The sequence below is a fragment of the Alexandromys fortis genome, unplaced genomic scaffold, assembly GCF_014885135.2.
Source record: "Alexandromys fortis isolate MF-2015 unplaced genomic scaffold, M_Fortis_MF-2015_v1.1 scaffold_91, whole genome shotgun sequence".
Taxonomy (NCBI): Eukaryota; Metazoa; Chordata; class Mammalia; order Rodentia; family Cricetidae; genus Alexandromys; species Alexandromys fortis.
This window is the reverse complement of record NW_026067968.1, coordinates 6,621,767-6,641,061: the sequence shown is the minus strand read 5'-3', so window position 1 is coordinate 6,641,061 and position 19,295 is coordinate 6,621,767. Positions and strand designations below refer to the sequence as shown.

Below are 19,295 nucleotides of genomic sequence, written 5' to 3'. Positions count from 1 at the left end.
AATAAATGTGTCACCTAGCAACCTTTGCTCAGAAAGGGTATAACAGCAAACAGTATTTTTTTTTTAAAAGCCATTAGAATTCATGGAGAAACTACGGCTTCTTTTAATACGCATGTCTTACTGAAAAATTGAAGGAGTCAGCCAGGTAGTGGCGGAGCACACCTTTAATCCCAGCACTCAGGGAAGCAGAGGCAGACAGATCTTTGTGAGTTCAAGGCCAGCCTGGTCTACAGAGCAAGTTCCAGGGCAGCTAGAACTATATAGAGATTGCTGGGATTAAGGATGTGCACCAGGGTCTGGCTCAAATTACTGATTCTCTAGGAACCTGTTGGCCTCCAGAATCAAGAAAGAAGAAACAGCGTAACAATGATTCTGATTGCTTCAAGGCAACTCAGAATTGAGAGAAAAAAATGTGTGTGCACGTGAAAAAAGTCAAAATACTAGTTCCATATTTGAAAATATAAATTTAAGTGGAAAATGCAGAAAAAAGTATTTGTTAGTCAGATATTCAAACGTTACCTATACATATCTCACCTGGGAGGAACCAGTCTATCTTTATAGCCTAAATTGTACTGTATTGCGTAAGTTTCCTCTGAGATTGTAACATTCCATTCTTCAGTATGAAGATAAACAACTCAAAATAGCTTTAGAAAGTCCTGAAATCGACCAGATTCACTAGGCTTTTTTTTTCCCAGGGTAAGCAATAAAACCTGATGGTCCCCCTCGGATCAATGGAGTTTAGCTGCAAAAAAGACTGAAACTAGAGCAGGGCGCTGCCTGGAAGTTTAAATAAACTGAGGCAGCTGGAAAGGGCACTCTTCAACCTGGTGAACTACCTGTATGTAGGCTGTGCAGTGTGCCCCAGGTTCCCAGCCTTGTAAACTATCACTCAAGCTAGGGTGGCTTTAGTGATATAGCTGTCTTTGAGTAATTTCTGCTCCTGTAAGTTGATCATGCATCAGACATTTCTCTCCCGAGTGCCTGTTCCCAAATACCTGGCAGCCACTTCCCAATTACCACACAGAGGCTTATATTAATTATAAATGCTCGACTGACAACTCAGGCTTGATACTAGCTAACTCTTTTTCCAGACAGAGTTTCTGTGTATCAGCCCTGAATTTCCTGGAACTCACCAGGCTGGCCTTGAACTCCCAGAGGTCCGCCTGCCTCTGCCTCCCAAGTGCTGGGATTGAAGGCATGTGCCACCATCGTCCAGCTAAAAAAAATAAAACTTTTAATAATAAAAAAAGAAAGAACTCGGGCTGGAGAGATGGCTCAGTGGTTAAGAGCATTGCCTGCTCTTCCAAAGGTCCTGAGTTCAATTCCCGGCAACCACATGGTGGCTCACAACCATCTATAAAGAGGTCTGGTGCCCTCTTCCGGCCTGCAGGCATACACACAGACAGAATATTGTATACATAATAAATAAGTAAAATAAATATTTAAAAAAAAAAAAGAAAGAACTTTAAATCCCTTAAGGTCGCAATAGCCTGAATAGTAGTCTGCTTAAGCAGCCATAATAAATAACACAGACTAGTAGCTTAAGCAGAACAATTCATTTTCCCTGTTTTAGTGGATGATAGTTCAAAATCAAAGTGCCAGCAGGGTTGGTCCTGGTGAGGCTTTTGATCCTGCATCCTTCTCACAGTATCCTCATAGTAGAGAGGATTCTCTGTTGTCCTGTTTTTTACAAAAACATAAATATCATTGATTACAGCTCACTTAAACGTCTATGAAGACCCTATTACCAAATATAGTCATGCTATAAGCCAGAACTTCAACTTAAGTTTAAGAACAAACCAGGCAGTGGTGGCACATGCCTTTAATCCCAGCACTTAGAAGGCAGAAGCAGGTAGATCTTGGAGTTCAAGGCCAGTCAGTTCTACAAAGAGAGTTTCAGGACAGCCAAGTCTACATACACAGAGAAACCTTGCCTTGAAAAACAAAACAACAACAAAAGTTTGAGAACATACCTTTTAGTCAATGGTGGATGCAAACAATGACAGTAGTTGGTTACAAAATAAAGCTTCAGGGACTGAAGAGAGGGCAAAGCAGTTAAGAGCACTTGATGCTGGAACTAAAAATCAGTTCCAGCATCTACACAGTAATCCAAATAGTCCAGGTCCAGAGGATCCAAACCCCCTATTCTGACCTTTGTGAGCACCAGGAACACTCACAGTGCACATACATACATGCACATTAAACACTAATACACATACAAGGGAAAAGAATCTTAAAATAAAAAAGTAGTTTTCCAATCACAACAATAAAATACAACAGAAATCAAAAATGTCACACAAAAAAACAGTTGACTGAGAAACATAGAGCAAGCATTTAATACTTGGGAGGTAGAGACAAGTGGATTTCTGAATTTAAGGCTAGCCTGGTTTATAGAAAAAGTTCTAGACCAGCCATGGCTACTCAAAGAAACCCTGACTCAGTAAAAAAGAAAAAGAAAGAAGGAAAAGCAGTGTAAATACTACACAATTTCAACAGCATTTATATATTAAAAACAAACATTAGCCGGGCGATGGTGGTGCACGCCTTTAATACCAGCACGGGAGGCAGAAGCAGGCGGATCTCTGTGAGTTCGAGACCAGCCTGGTCTACAAGAGCTAGTTCCAGGACAGGCTCTAAAGCCACAGAGAAACCCTGTCTCTAAAAATTAAAAAAAAAAAAAAAAAAAAAAAAAAAAAAGTTGACGTGAACAGTAATTCTATATAGCCAAGAGATAATGTCTAAAAGTAGAAAATAAGCAATAACACAAGCTTTAAAAAAAGTTTTGTGGACATCTTAGATTACTAAAAATTGAATATATCTGAAACCATGGTGCCATTCTTTTTGGCAGTAAAACTAAACACTTTACATACAAAATTAAGTGCAATTACAAAATTTAAAGTTTTCCTGCAGACATAATGTAACTGTTTGGTTGACGATTGCGATTGGGTGCTGATTATATACAGATCACTTCCCTAACATGATAGCTCAAATGAACATCATTTGTAGCACAAACTGGCCTTTAACTAATGGTCCTCCTGCCTCAGTCTCCCAAGTCATGGCTTTTTATATTTGAGTGCCCCCTTAAGAGCAAGTGGTACTATGTATTATTATTGGTCAGTGTTGAACTGATGGTCCCACAACTCACTCAGTGCCTGAGGGTGTTTACCTGAACACAGGCATTTTCTCTGCAAGACACATCTCAGCCTTGCAATTAGGACAACTAAATAGTACTGCATCACTATGTTCAGGAACCACATTAATCAGCACAATTATTGAAAAAACAAAAAACTCACATATAAAAAAATAGCTGGGCAGTGGTGGCATACAGCTTTAATCCCAGCACTTAGGAGGCAGAGGCAGGAGGATTTCTGTGAGCTTAAGGACAACCTGGTCTACAGAGTGAGTGCCAGGTTAGGCTCCAAAGCTACCCCTGTCTAGTAAATAGAAAAAATACAAACAAACAAACAAACAAATAAATAAATGTAGCATTAAATAGACTGAAGGGGAAGGGCAAATTCATGCAAAAGCACTGTAAGGGTTGATTCCTGCAAATAACTTTTATCAAGTATATAAACTGGTAAGCATAAACTCTGTCCTGGAGTGAATGGTGGTAATAGCTTCGTAAAAATATTATCACTAAACTGTAAACTTCAAACAATTAAAATTCTAACTCTTACACTACATGTATTTTCAACACAATAAAGCAGTAGTAGAGGTCAGTAATCCTAGCACTTGAGAGGCTAAAGGAGTAACAGCATTGAGCCCAGTCAGGGTAAGAGAGTGACTTCTAGGCTAACTTGGGCTACAAAGCTGACGCTCTAGCTCAAAGAACCACAAAACAAAACAATTCTCCCATGAGTGTAATAAAGCAATTTTCTTATATCTAAGAATTGATTTTACAGCCTGGAGAGATGGCTCAGTCAGTTAAAAACACTTATTGCAGCCAGGCGGTGGTAGCACAAGCTTTTAATCCCAGCATTTGAGAGGCAGAGACAGGCAGATATCTATAAATTTAAGGCCAATCTGGTCTACAGAGTGAGTTCCAGGACAGGACTGTCACGCAGAGAAACGCTATCTCAAAAAACAAACAAAAGAACACTTGAACAGTTGTTCTTGCAGAAGTCCTGGGTTCAATTCCCAGCACCTACCCTACATAGTAGCTCACAACCATCCATAATTCCAGTTCCGGGGATCTGACCCCCGAAGGTGCCAGAAAAACATGTAGTACACATACATACATGTAGGCAAAAACACTCATACATGTACAAGAAAATAAATAAATCTTAAGGTAAAAAATATTAAAAAGAGAACATGGCTTTGCCCCTGTACTTTCAGAATGTACTAAAAGCATAGCATCAGCTTTAGCTATTAGTTGCATATATTATTACATATTATACAAAGCCTTTCTTTCAATCTTCTGTTGCTCACTTCCAAACCTGCTATTGAATACTTCATACTCAGCTGAAGCAAATTATTCTGGATATTAACTTTGCCAGTCTTTGTACAACTGTTTTTAATTAAAATTCAATTATACACCTTTTGCCCTAAGAAACAACTCTATGCTGAGTTCTAGAATAGCATCAAAGGCAACAAGAGTAAGGTATTCCTCTTCTATTTTTCTTTGGGTATTATTTTACTTTCCAAATCAGGGTTTCTCTGCATAGCCTAGACCTGGCGGTCCTGGAATTCATTCTGTAGACCAGGCTGGCCTCAGAGATCCACCTGTCTTGCTTTCCAAATGCTGGAATTAAAGGTGTGCACCACCACCGCCCACCTGGCATTCCTCCCTCTTTAATAATGTTTCTTCATCTACTTCAACAAAACCAATGCAGAGAATACTAAAACTTAGCAAACTTCTATTAAGTCTCACAGTAAAGACATCTGTGGGGGAAAAAATGGGGCTAAAGAGATGACCCAGCTGTTATGAACGCAAGCTGCTCTTACAAAAAGCATAAATTAAGCCGGGCAGTGGTGGTGCACACCTTTAATCCCAGCACTCGGGAGGCAGAGGCAGAGGCAGGCGGATCTCTGTGAGTTCGAGACCAGCCTGGTCTACAAGAGCTAGTTCCAGGACAGGCTCTAGTTCTCACACCCATGCTGAACAGCTGAAACTAGCTCTCAGAAGATTGATGCCCTCTTCCGGCCTCAAAGAACTGCACACCTGTGCACACACTCTCAGAGACACATGTATATACATATTAAAAATAAAAATAAGGACTGTATAGATGATTCTACAATTAGGAGCTCTTTACTCTTGTAGTGACCCAGGTTCAATTCCTAGCACCACAACAGGTAGTTCACAAAACTGCTTAAATTATCCCCAGTGCCAGGGTGTCCAACGCCCTCCCCTCTGACCTATACATAGACACACATAAAAACATAAACAAACAAACAACATATAGTTAAAATAAAAATTTAAAAATTGAAACCTTAAATAAAAAGAAATTAAAACAATATTCCCACCATAATTTTATTGTAAACACTGACTTTCAAAATGTTACATACTTATTGTATATTAACTGTCTTGCGTGTGAGGTGTTTTTATTTTTTTTTAATTTTTAATTTTTCAAGACAGGGTTTCTCTGTGTAACAGCCCTAGCTGTCCTGGAACTAGCAGGCAGATATATGTGAGTTCGAGATAAGCCTGGCCTACAGAGCTCCAGGACAGACTCTAAAACAACCTAGACAAACCTTGTCTCAAAAACCAAAACAACAAACAAAATATAAGACTATCTGAAGCCTCAAAGTTTAATATGCCTCAGGATCAAGTTTAACCATTGTTACATGCCTAGCATACACAATACTGTGCGTTCAAGCTCCAGAACTGCTAACTGAGTAAACAGATAAGAATTAGAGGCCAAGCAGTGTTGGTGCACTTGTGAGGGAGAGGCAGATGAATCTCTGAGTTCAAGGACTAGCCTACAGAGCTAGTTTCAGGACAGTCAGTGCTACACGAGGAAAGCCTGTCTCAAAGGGCGCCAGAGTGAAGAAGGCTGCAGGGTAGAGTGCTCTAGTGAGGGGCAGCACACAAGGGAGAAAAGAGGGAAGATACTCCAGGGTAAATGGGAAGGAATAGCAATAACAGAACGCAGGTGTAAAGGCACATGTTAAAAAGACAAAAAATAAAAATAAAAAAATAAAAGATTTCAAAAATTTCCTCTCAGAGTGAACAGAAAATAAAGGAAATTACATGGAGAGAAAATGCCAACTGGCCAGCATGACTAAGAAAAGCTAAAAGGCCCTAGGCATAAAGAAGAAAGGAGCCACAAAAACTGGAAACTCATTCTGTGGAAACCAGTAAGGCCCTGGGCTCAAGATTAATAAGTTTAACAGGGGACAACGTGAGTAAGACATGGGAACAAAATAAGAGGTAATTGGGACAACCTGCTACTCCTCAACTCTGCCCCAAGCAGAAGAAAAGATCCCTGTCTAGACAAATGTAACATACCCAGAGAAGAGCTCTAAAGACAAGTGTTAGGGGCTTCCATAAAGTACCAAACACCTGCCAAAGGCAAGCTTGGTGACCACACATGTCCTATACATGTGAACACAATTTCAAATTCACTTCTTAGAGCTCCACCTTAAACACAGATAGCTAGACATGACCAGATTACAAAGACAGTCCATACAAATGATAAGTATCACCCCCTTGTGACCACATATGTACACAGACAAAACACACATGTACAATTTTTAAAATTATTTTTAATTACACGTGTTAAGTATGTATGTGCACATGAATGCAGGTGCCCATAGAGGCTCTAGCCTGGAGCTAAAGTTACAAGTAGTTGTGAGCATGGTTGCTGGGAATCCAAAGTTGGGTTCTCTGGAGGAATTGTCTGTGCTCTTAACCGCTGAGCCATCTCTCTCCAGCCCCCCGACATGTTGAAATTTAACTGCCATTGTAACAACATTAAACAGCAGAATATTGTAGGAAGGTCCATACCTTAGAAATGGTCACAGCTGTCATCCTAGGGTGGGGTGGGAGGACATTATAAAAGGAACCTAGTCCCTCACTCAATTTCAAACTTCTCTGCCTCCAAAACTATCAAATTATATTTAAAAAAAAAAAATAAGGTACACTATCTGATATTGTTACACCAGTAAAAATGGATTGAGACAATTAGACAAAAGTTTCTTAAAAGCTTAGGCAAGGATGTGAAAAATAGACATTCATTTTTGATGATAAATGACTTTTCAAAATTACCTTAGCAGTGTCTATTATAACGTGAAATATTCATCCACTTTGCCCCAGGGTTTTTTCCCCTATGATGTTACCCTACATTATTAATAAGAGCACACATAGTGGCAAAGACTATGGACCTATTTATTTGTTGCAGTAACAAAAACATTTAGAAATACCCTCAGTGGTCACTATGGTTCACTGTATTCTGAAAGGCTAGGTTGCCTTTAACTAATACGTGAACTCTGTGAGTACAAACACCCTGACAGTGGTCAAGGTGCCTTACTAACCAAAGATACTACTATTTGGTTGGCAAGATGGTTCAGAATTAAAAGTGCTTGCCACACAGCTTGACTGGAATTTGAAATGTAGAACCACGGTGGCAGGAGAGAACTGACTCTAATAAAGTTGTCCTCTGATCTCTACGCATGGGTAGTGTTGTGCATGCTCATGCTCACATATACTCTAATTACAACAACAATACTATAGAGAAAATAGCCATAATAGAGATCACTATTATGTCCATGAGACTCTCTTTTGTTAAGCCAAAAGTTAATGTCTATATAAAAACTGTGGGGATTCTCTTGGAACAGAGAAACTAACAAAAACCCCCTTTGCTTTCTATATAATACATTTTATATTGTTTACATATATGATTATGGTCATACCTATAATAAAATGGAAAAAAAGAAAAATTATTTTGACTAAAGGTTTTTAGTTGTTGTTGTTTGTTTTGTTTTTGTTTTTTCCTGAGACAGGGTTTCTCTGTAGCTTTGGAGCCTGTCCTGGAACTAGCTCATGTAGACCAGGCTAGCCTCGAACTCACAGAGATCCACGTGCCTTTGCCTCCTGAGTGCTGGGACTAAAGGCATGTGCTACCACTGCCAGGCGTTTTTTGTTTTTTGTTTTTTTGTTTTGTTTTGTTTTTTATGTGCATTGGTGTTTTGCCTGCATATATGTTTGTGTAAGGATGTCAGATCTTGGAGTTACAGACAGTTGTGTACTCTCATGTGGGTGCTCAGAACTGAACCCAGGTCAGAGCTCCCAAGCACTGAGTCATCTTTCTAGCCTCTTGACTAAAGTTTTTTAAAACTGAGAAAAACTTAAATTAAGCCACTTTGGTCACCACTGTTAAACCCTTCTGGAGAAAAACCACAAGTAAACACAGTAGACCAGACTACAGAAACATTGTTGGTCTGTCTGTCCTGTTACCTCTGCCACCTCAGGAAACCAGAGCAAACACCTGGGACTGGTGCAAATTAACCTGTTATCTCAAGAAAGGTCCACAAGGACAAGAGGGACAGCTCCATCTAGTCAGCTTGTTTTCGGATTCTTGTTTTCAGTCTCCACATATCCACAAGAAATATAGTCACTAAAACTTGAGGCTGTGAAGGGCAAATTTTCTGTTACTGTCTAAAGAGTCTAGTTAGGGTAGAAAGAAGAACATAACTTCTCACCTTTTTCAAGTTCCAGCACAAACAAAACCTAGAAGAGCTAAGGGGTATATGGTAGTAAACAGACTACCTGCTGACAGAATGACTGGCACAGGGCTTGTCCTACTTAGCCCCACCCTAGTGAGCTGTGGCCATCAATGCCATGGCATACCTGTCATGTAGTGCTGGCATACCCATCAGAAGAGTGTGACGCATATAGTACATCAGTTTTTTCAAGACAGAGTTTCTCTGGGTAGCTCTGACTGTCCTGGAACTCACTTTGTAGACCAGGCTAGTCTCAAAATCAGAGATCCCCATATCAAAGAATCTTACCCTAGAAATCTAATCAGGGGACGCCCCCCAAACATAACACCTGCCGTCAAACAGGGCTCATGCTGGGCGTGGTGGTGCACAACTTTAATCTCAGCACTTGGGGGCTGAGGTGGGTAGATTTCTGCAAATTGAGGCCAGCCTGGACTACATGGCAAGCCAGCCAAAGCCAAAGAAAAGGAAAAGGCTCATGCTAACTGCTTTTCCATCACGACATTCTCACAGCCAGTGGGGTGCTAGGAGTCTACCATGAGCCCTGATGAGCACAGTCTCTTCCTGTGTGAATGCACACACTCTGCTGGGTTTTGTTTTGTTGCTATCTGGATGCATTTTAATGTATGGATCAAATGAATAACTGTCTCTAAGAGAAGTATCAACAGTTGCTATATTCCTGAACTGGTTGTATTTAGAAGGCTTACTATTTTTGTTTTGTTTCTTTTTTTCTTATGTATTTGTTTTTGGTTTTTTTGGAGGCGGGGTTTCTCTGTGTAATCAATTGTCCTTGATGTCCTGGAACTCACCTTGTAGACCTGGCTGGTCTCATACTGGTGAGATCTATCTGACTCTGCCTCCCAAGTGCTGGGACCACCTTGCCCAGTCAGAACATCTTTTAAAAGCACCTTTCAGTCATACAATTATAGTCATCTGACCATATTTACTATACCTGTAACAAGTACCAACCATGTCCCTACATATAGCATTCCCCATTACAGAGTTGGAGGAGGAAAGACAAGTCAATCAATGTAAGATAAACCCTGCAAGATAAACCCCCTGAACGGTACCAGGGGAGTCTAAAGCCTGGGGGAAGGGTGTATCAACAAATACTTCCCAAAAGCAATCCCTACACAGAGGATGAAGAGAACTTCAGACTCTCAGACAACAGGTGCCAAGACCTAAATTTCTGTCAAAGCAGAAAAAATGTGATGCACCGCATACGAAGATGCAAAGAGGAAGTTAATTCTGTGGTTTCAGTACATGTACTCTGATAAGAAATGCAAGAGAGCCAAGATCACAAAAGCTGGGAAAGCATGTGCCTTCCGGCACAACCTGGCAAACTTGAGCTAGCAAAACTCCTCAGAAAAGGAAGGAAATGCATGGGATAAACCTGTAAATACAGATTACTGATCTGCAAGCACCGTGAGCTTATAGGCTTATATACAGACGTGCATACATGCAGTTCAAGACAATTTTATTGATTTTTCCACTGAAAAAGAGCAGAACAATTAGCTATTTTTCAAGTTAGTTACAGCAAAAGGAAGACAGAACTTCCCAGTTGTTACTATGCATCCTGGTCTTTAGAAAGTTAACAGAACAGACACCACAACAGAAGCAAGCACAAGCATTACCTCTCTGCCTGTGAGGATGTGTCTCGCCAATTTCACTTTTGCAAAGTTCCCCTTGCCGATTGTTTTCAACAGTCTGTAGTTTCCGATGTGAGGCTGTTCATCTGCACAGGAAGCTATTGAGTTTCTACACCGAGCTCCAGAGCGCCCGGTGCGGGAGGTGACTTCTTGCCTCCCGTCTCCATGTGAAGTGTGCTGAAACGTAATGTACACAAAGACAAGGAAATGAGAGGACATGCAGTGCTGCCAAGTTTTAGGAGCATCTAGTGGGAGAAACAAAACATTACGGCTTTTACTTGAATCTAAAGGATTGAACCACATGGTAGAAATTAATGAGGAAAACAAGAAACTATTATAAGAAACAGATCAAGTGTTATAATTCAACCAGGAGCTCAGAGAGCTGAGTCAATTCCAATTTATGATTCTTCAAATTTATCATAGTACAGAAGCATTCAAGGAGTACAATTAAGTAGAAACTATACTTTAAATTTTTCATTGCAACTGTTTTCTGAGCCACTGATACACAGTATGACAATCTAAAAGCACCAATAGGCCATGATGGAGAACAGCCATGACTATATACAGTGCACAGTTCAGTCAGCCCTTTCTGATACAAGTATTTAATTAGATTATCCAAGATATAATATACAACACTATCTTATAAAATTGGTTCATTTTAGGTAATTTTTTGCAAAAGTGTAGACTAAATCTTCAGAGTACTATAGGTAGGCCAGCTAGACTAAGCTTTGAAGTTCGGTAGTTTAAGGGTAATCATCAGAAAGGCATCTGCAGTCATATTTACTACAATGTAACCCACTATCAGCTGATGAGCAGCTGTATTTTAAAAGGCGACTATCACACAAAGAGAACTTAACTCTTAGCAACTGCATCTGTATGTCTAATCCTCACTACAGCCTGTGAAGGGGCAGAATGTAAATGTCACCATACACTGATGGCAACGAGGCCAATAGCTAGTTAGTGAGAAATTATATTACCATTTCCTGCTACATTCAATCAACTTTTTTAATCTTATGTATTAGTTCATTTTATGCTTTTTTGTTTTGGTTTGGTTTTGGTCTTTACTTAAAAGAGCTATGCCTAGGGCTGGAGAGGTGGCACAGCAATTCAGAGAACTTGTCGTTCTTGCAGAAGACTCAGGTCAATTCTCAGCACGCACATGTTAGCTCAAAACTATCCATAACTCCAGTTCCAGAGGGTCTGCCCTCTTCTGACCTCCAGGCACCAGCCACACATGTGGTGCACAAACACAGATGCAGGTGAACCCCTCAAGCATACAAAATAAATGAAACTAAAACAATTTTTTTTTCAAGACAGGATTTCTCTGTAGCTTTGGAGCCTGTCCTGGAACTAGTTCTTGTAGACCAGGCTGGCCTCGAACTCAGAGATCCACCTGCCTCTGCTGGTATTAAAGGCGTGCGCCACAAACAACCACCTGGCTTAAAAAAATTTTTTTTAAAAAAGGAGCTAGGGGGGAGGGGGCTAAATAGATGGCTCAGAGGTTAAGAGAGCTGCTCTTCCAGAGGTGAGTTCAATTTCCAGCAACCACAAGGTGGCTCACAACTATCTATAAACCACCAGATTTACAAGCTAAGGCTTCTCTTAAAAGTTTTGTTCTGATTTTTATGTGTATGACTATTTTGCCCACATGTATATCTGTGTACCACATGCATGCAGTGGAGGAGGTCTGAGGCATTCTAGAGGCCAGACAAAGGCACTGGATCCTCTGGAACTAGAGTTACAGTGGATTGAGAGTTACCAGGTAACAGCAAGTGCTCTTAACCACTCCAGCCCCTGCATACGATATTTCCAATCATCCTGAATAGGACCTAGTGGCTGCTTTATAACAAAATACACATGCCATACATCTTATCTAATCTTTAAAACAATAAGCCATACACTTACACATGACATTAAGTGGCTATCTCCCAAATTTTATTTTTCACAAAGTCACATTTTACTTTTAAAAACATCTAGGGAGCTTGGTGTGGTGGCACACACTTTTAATCTCAGCATTCAGGAGGTAGACATGGGCAGAGCTGTGCCAACCTGGTCTACAGAGTGAGTTCTCGATCAGACAAGGCTGCACAGAGAAACCCCATCTCAAAAAACAAAACAAGCAAACAAACAACAAAAAGGTAAGCAGCTAGGATATTATTTCATTCACTACAGAAAAGGGACTCCATAAAACTTATGATGTAAAAGAAAAACTACTGAATTCCCAGCAACCAAATGGCAAGCAGCTCACAACTGTCTGTGACTCTAGTCCCTTGCATAGACATACATGCAGGCAAAACACCAGTGCTTATAAAAATCAAATAAATCTGCCTGGCAGTGAAAGCACACACCTTTAATTCAGCACTTGGGAGGCAGTGGCAGGCAGGTCTCTGTCTGGGAATATTATTTTAAGGTGTGTTACTTTTTTTTAAGATTTATTTGTTATGTATACAGTGTTCTGTCTGTATGTATGCTTGTAGGCCAGAAGAGGACATCAGACCTCATTAAAGAAGGTTGTGAGAAAAAAAAAAAAAAAAAAAAAAAAAAAAAAAGAAGGTTGTGAGCCACTATGTGGTTGCTGGGAATTGAACTCATGACTTCTGGAAGAGCAGGCAGTGCTATTAACCGCTGAGCCATCTCTCCAGCCTGGTATGTTACTTTGTTTATGCTGTGGAACATTTGTTTAAGATGTAAAGATATGTTGTTTTGTTTATGCTGCATTTGTTTACTCTATGAAACTGTGATTCTTTGCTGGTCTAAAACACCTGACGGTCTAATAAAGCTCTGAATGGCCAACAGTGAAGCAGAAGCAAGGATAGGCAGAGTATAAATAGGAGAAGAAATCTGGAAAGAGAGAAGCAAAAGAACAAAGAGAAGAGGACACTAGGGGCCACCCACCAAGCCAGTCATGGAGTAAGAGTAAAAAAAGATATACAAAAGTAAGAAAAAGAAAAAGCCCAGAGGCAAAAGGTAGTCGGTATAATTTAAGAAAAGCTGGCAAGAAACAAGCCTAGCTAAAACCAGGCATTCATAATTAAGAATAAGCCTCCAGGGGCTGGAGAGATGGCTCAGAGGTTAAGAGCACTAGCTGCTCTTTCAAAGGCTCTGAGTTCAATTCCCAGCAACCACATGGTAGTTCAGAACCATCTGTAACAAGATATGGCGTCCTCTTCTTGCTTGTAGGCATATCTGTATACATAATAAATAAATGAATCCTTCAAAAAAAAAAGAATAAGGCTCCATGTATGATTTATTTGGGAGTTGGGTGGTGGATCCTCAAAAAGCCAAATGAGTAAAACATCAAACAATAGATCCCTGTAAATCTGAGGCCAGTCTGGTCTACAGAGCAAGTTTCAAGACAGCCCAGGGCTTTACACAGAAAAACACACAAAAATAAATTAATTAACTAACTAACTAACTAATTTGGAAAAGCCCCAAAAAAGGGAGGGAGGGAGGGAGGGAGGGAGGGAGGGAGGGAGGGAGGGCGGGCAGGCAGGCAGGCAGGCAGGCAATCAGCAAACTAGAATTAAAATGGACCTTCCTTGGGAAAAAAAAAATCAGGATCATAGATTATACCTGGCTGACTGCCATGCTGCCCATTGTTCTCTTTGCAGTGTGCTAAATAAACTTGTTTCTTTTCATTTCTCTCTCTCTCTCTGGATCAACTCACTCTGTAACTGAAGAATGACTTTGAATTCCTGATCCTCCTGCCTCCATCTCTCAACAGCTATTTTAGCAAAAATTACAGTTAATGGGGAAATTTTAGAATCTAATCATTTTTTTTTTCTCCTTTCATTTCCTACCATCTCTCTCTCTATTTACTACTGGGCCTAGTTTGGCCACAAACTCCCAGGATCTTTGTCTCAAACTCCTGAGTGTTGGGAATATAGGCAGATACCACTACACATAATCAGAATCATATTGTTTTTTTTTTCTTCTTTTTAATCCTTTTCTGGATTAAGTTATTTTATATTTTCACTGCATTTATGTATGTGCACCATGTGTGTGCCTGATGTCCATGGAAATCAGAAAAGGGGATCAGATCCCCTGGAAGTTGAGTTAATGAATAAATGGTTGTGAACTACCATGTCAGTGATGGGAACCAAATGAGGGGCTTAACCTTTGAACCACCTTCCCCAGTCCCTGAATAATTTTGTTTAAGAAATAAGAGAATCCCGTCCATTACTCCTGATTTATGTATCTTTAATTTAAAATCCAAAATTACAGGGCTGGAGAGAAGGCTCAGTGGTTAAGAGCATTGCCTGCTCTTCCAAAGGTCCTGAGTTCAATTCCCAGCAACCACATGGTGGCTCACAACCATCTGTAATGAGGTCTGGCGCCCTCTTCTGGCCTGCAGGCATACAAGCAGACAGAATATTGTATAATAAATNTGGTTAAGAGCATTGCCTGCTCTTCCAAAGGTCCTGAGTTCAGTTCCCAGCAACCACATGGTGGCTCACAACCATCTGTAATGAGGTCTGGCGCCCTCTTCTGGCCTGCAGGCATACAAGCAGACAGAATATTGTATAATAAATAAATAAATACCAAAATACAGAATCAAAAGGTTTTAGATTTTAGAGAACTGTTGACTTAGCATTAAAAACACTCAACAGGTATAGTTGTTTTATTCAATCTAATTTATCTCCAAATATTTAAGAATGTAATATATATTATGATTTTTTTAAAATATTGAGTTATACTATTTATCCTTCTCCCCTAAAGAGTCAGGCTGTTAAATAACACATACACTGAATTCTCCTCTCTCAGTCTAGTAAAACAAAACAAAATGAAACAAAAAGCAAGGAAAAAATTAAAAATAAAAAACAAACCCAAAAACTTGAGGTTCCCTAGAAAGGGCAAAATAGGCACTTGGAAGGCTGAGTAAAGAATTTAGATTACATGTGCCCAGGAGTTCAAGATCAGCCTAGAAAACATGATATACCATTTCACAAAAAAACAGAAAGGCCAAATAGAAGGTCTTATGTGATTGGGGACACAATGTACAAATGAGAACAGGGATTAACTGAAAACAGAAAAGGAAGAAGAAAGTCCTTTCTTCTTGTTCTACCCAAGAAGTAAACAAGTATAATAAAAAATATTAAGAGCAAGTAATTGCAGTCCAAAGTTTGGTATAGTAGCACATGTCTACTATATGTCCTAGTACTGGAAAGGCAGAGGAGGGAAGACTCCAAGAGGCCAACCTGGGCTCCACAGAGAATCAAAAACAAAAACAAATCAAGCTAAACAAACAAAAGCCTACAAGCACAAGAACAGAAACTGTTTCAAAATACCAATCATTCCAAGATTAAAATCATCTGTTGTAGGGAAATGAAACTTGTTCATTTTCCCTAAAACTTGGTCCTACTTTTTTTTTTCAATTGTAAACCATTATCTCTATCTTGTACAAAGAAATTAGGACTCATCCACTGCTCCTTCCTCTCCATTTTCTCTCACTTTCAAGATCTGTGGTCCCTCTTCAATCTCTCAAACCCCACGTCTCCATCGCTTCTATCATCACTGCACTCACTCATCTTTGGTTAGCTCCCTCCCACACACACCTAGTTTTTCAAGGCAGGGTTTCTCTGTATAAACATTCATGGCCGTCCTGGAACTTACTTCGTAGAACAAGTTGGCCTCTAACTCAGAGTTCTGCCTGCCTTTGCCTCCCTAGTGCTAGGGTTAAAGAAGGATACCAGTATGCTCTGAATCTAGCTCTTAATCTACATGTTTTACCTCTCCTACTTGCATTTTGCATGCCACTAATACTGAAAAAAAAAAACAGCTTTAGATGGTGATATATCATGACTGATAGCAATTTTTACACACATACCCCCACCTTTAGTTTTCTGAGATAAGGTCTCTCTTCACTATGTAACCTTAGAAACCTTAGTCTGGAATCCCTATGAAGAGCAGGGAGTCACCAAACTGAAAGACCCATCTGCCTTTGCCTCCCCAGTGCTGGGATTAAAGGTGTGCACTACCACACCCAGCAACCGCAAGGTCTTATCTTTATTCTTTTCACTAGGCTGCCTTTTCTGCCCTTGTCCTTCTCTCCCCAAGGTTTCACTTGTGAACTCTACTTGAGGAACTCCAAGAAAGCAGGGTCACCTAGAGAATCTATATTAACAGTACATAGGACTTCAAACACAGCAGGTGTCAAACTGCTAAATAAATAAGTGGCCAGGCAGACTTGGTTGGATACTGTCAATACAGGAGAACAGTTGCATGTACTAAAGAGAAAAAGTGCTTTACCTAGCACATGTGAGGCTCTGGGCTCAATTCTCAGCAGGGCAAATAAATTATTAAGAAATAATGGTGACAATAATAACCTGACTATTAAATCAATAATTTTTGATTACTCACTTTTTTACTGAAATACTTTATCCAGAAAAACTACAAAAGTTATCTTCAGGTGGAACTAACATTTAAAGAAGCCCTACTGTCTGAAATGGACTGTGAAAAACACTTCACAGGCAATTTCTTTAATCACAAGATTACACAGATCTTAAAATTGAAGACCTGCCTGAGTATCTAACACCAAACTTTTCCTGCACAGTGGCTCCCATTTTGCTCCACACATTATCCACTCAGCCCTTCCCTCAATCACAGCTTCAGGTATCCATCTTCCTCCTCCTGCAAGCACAGATTTCCTTCAGTAATGACACTCTTTAAGAAATCAGTCTGTCCTGCAGTGGTGACACACTCCTCTAAACCCAACACTCAAGAGGCAGAGGCAGGCAAATCTCTGAGTTCAATGCCAGTTTGGTCCAGGACAGCCAGGGGTACAGAAAGAAACTCTGTCTCAAACAAACAACAAAAACAAAAATCCCAAAATCAAGAAAGAAATCAGTCTGAGCTGACAGCAGCACATATCTTTGATCCCAGGACTTAAGAAGCAGAGGCAGGTGGAGCTCTATGAGTTCAAAGACAGCCTAGTCAATGAAATGAGTTCCAGAACAACCAGGATCACACAGTAAAACCCTGCATCCACAAACAAACAAACAAATAAAAACACAGCAGGGTATTGGTGGCACATGCCTTTAATGCCAACACTAGAACCAGAGATAAGCAGATCTCTAAGTTTGAGGCCAGCCTGGTCTACAGAGGAAGTCCAGGGCATGCTCCAAAACTACACAGAGAAACCGTGTCTCAAAAATTAAAAATAATAATAACAACAATAATAATAAACAAAAACAAAAAAGGAAAGAAAAAATAATCATTCTGAAGGGAATGTGAGTCTGGCTCAGCAGTGGAATACTTGCCTACCACGTCTAGGCCAGAAGGTAATTACCAGAAACACATACAGGAAATAGTATGAGGGTTTTGGGTTTTTTTTGTTTGTTTAAAGGTTATGTGTGTGTGTATGTATGTATGTATATATGTATTCATGGATAGATGGATGAATGCATGCATGCATGCAAGCCATGTTCTGTCTGTATGTATACCTGCTTGCCAGAAGAGGGTGCCAGATCTCATTACAGGTGGTTGTGAGCCACCATGTGGTTGCTGGGAATTGAACTCAAGACTTCTAGAACAATCAGTGCTCTTTACCATTGAGCCATCTCTCTAGCCCATAGTGTGAGGTTTTAAGAAAGGAGAAAGAAGGTAATCTCACTGGAGTGAAACCCAGAGGGTATAGGGGCAGAAGTGTGCTGAGCCTTAAATAAATAATAAATGATGGCTAATTTTTATGTATTTATTGTGTCAGGCTTACCCAACTTATTCACCTCATCATATCTTAGTAATTCAACAAATATTTGTTTATTGGTCATCTATAATAAATAAATGAATTCTCTCTAGACATTTAGAATAATATAAGCAAAGCAATTCTGCTCAAGGAGTTTTAGTATACCATGGGAAACTGACAAAGCACAATAATCGTAAGAAATATGCAAATTATATAGTATGCTAGTAAAGATTTGGCCAGGTGATGGCGGCACACATCTTGAGTCCCAGTCAGTACTCAGGAGACAGGCAGGATGACCTGAGTTTGAGGCCAGCATAATCTACAAAGAAGAGTTCCAGGACAGCCAGAGCTACACAAAGAAACCTTGTCTGAAAAACCAATAAGAAAAAGAAACAAAAAGAATCATGGCAGGCGGGTGGGGGGGGGGGACAGGGAGGAGGAGTTTGGCTGTGACGTGCCACCCTACTGACCACCAGGGTTGATTCAGCTGATCTGGCTGGCTGGGTGGATTATCCCCTTGCTCCCTCACCACTCCACGTGCTGGTACCAACCCCTCCAACTGTACACTTACTCGGTCACAGAGGACAATCTTCCCCAAATAGAGGAAGACCTGTTCTCAGTCAAGGGTATAGAAGTGCTCCCCTGCTAGAACCTCCAAACTAGAAACCCCAAGCTCTCAAGAATCTGAACTAAACTAATAAAAATGGAAAAGAAACTGGAATACATTACCAAAGAACGTTAAAAAAAAAAAAGCAATACCATTGAATATCTTCAATATCTAGAAGGCAACCTTCTGATGACTTACACTCCGAAGTCTACTCTCCTAGTAAAGTTATAGGTACCACAACAGGCCTAGGATAGGAAAGGGCTGGAAAAGGGGAGGGACAAGCTGGGGACAAAATGTGAAACAAGAACATCAAACAGCCTCAAAGGTCTCCCACAGCAAAAGACACCTGCTCACTTTAAATAACTCTTCTGTGCAAGTCCTAAAGCAGAAGGCAAAAAAAGAAATGGTTCTAAGTCTACTCTTTTCTAGTATTCTCATTCTAGAATGTATTCCTGTAAACATTAGTCATAAAATACTGACTGCATGTGAAATGTGTTCGTTTACAGAATCCCAGGATCAAAATCTTTGAATTTAGCTAGGCGGTGGTGGCACACACCTTTAATCCCAACACTCAGAAGCAGAGGCAGGCAGATCTCTGTGAGTTCAGGACCAGCCTGGTCTACAAGAGCTAGTTCCAGGACAGGCTCCAAAACCACAGAGAAACCCTGTCTCGAAAAACCAAAAAAAAAAAAAAAAA

At 40.1% G+C, this 19,295-nt stretch overlaps 1 protein-coding gene across 7 annotated transcripts in view; it reads right to left on the bottom strand.

Annotated features, from left to right (window-relative positions):
• The window catches only part of Mark3 (microtubule affinity regulating kinase 3), an 89,871-nt gene that overhangs the window by 60,957 nt on the left and 9,619 nt on the right, over window positions 1–19,295 (bottom strand). For all 7 annotated transcript variants that reach the window (XM_050154760.1, XM_050154754.1, XM_050154756.1 and 4 more), the window contains exon 2: window positions 10,293–10,484. In XM_050154760.1, coding sequence (XP_050010717.1) covers window positions 10,293–10,484 — 192 coding nt within the window. The remainder of the gene's footprint in view (window positions 1–10,292; window positions 10,485–19,295) is intronic.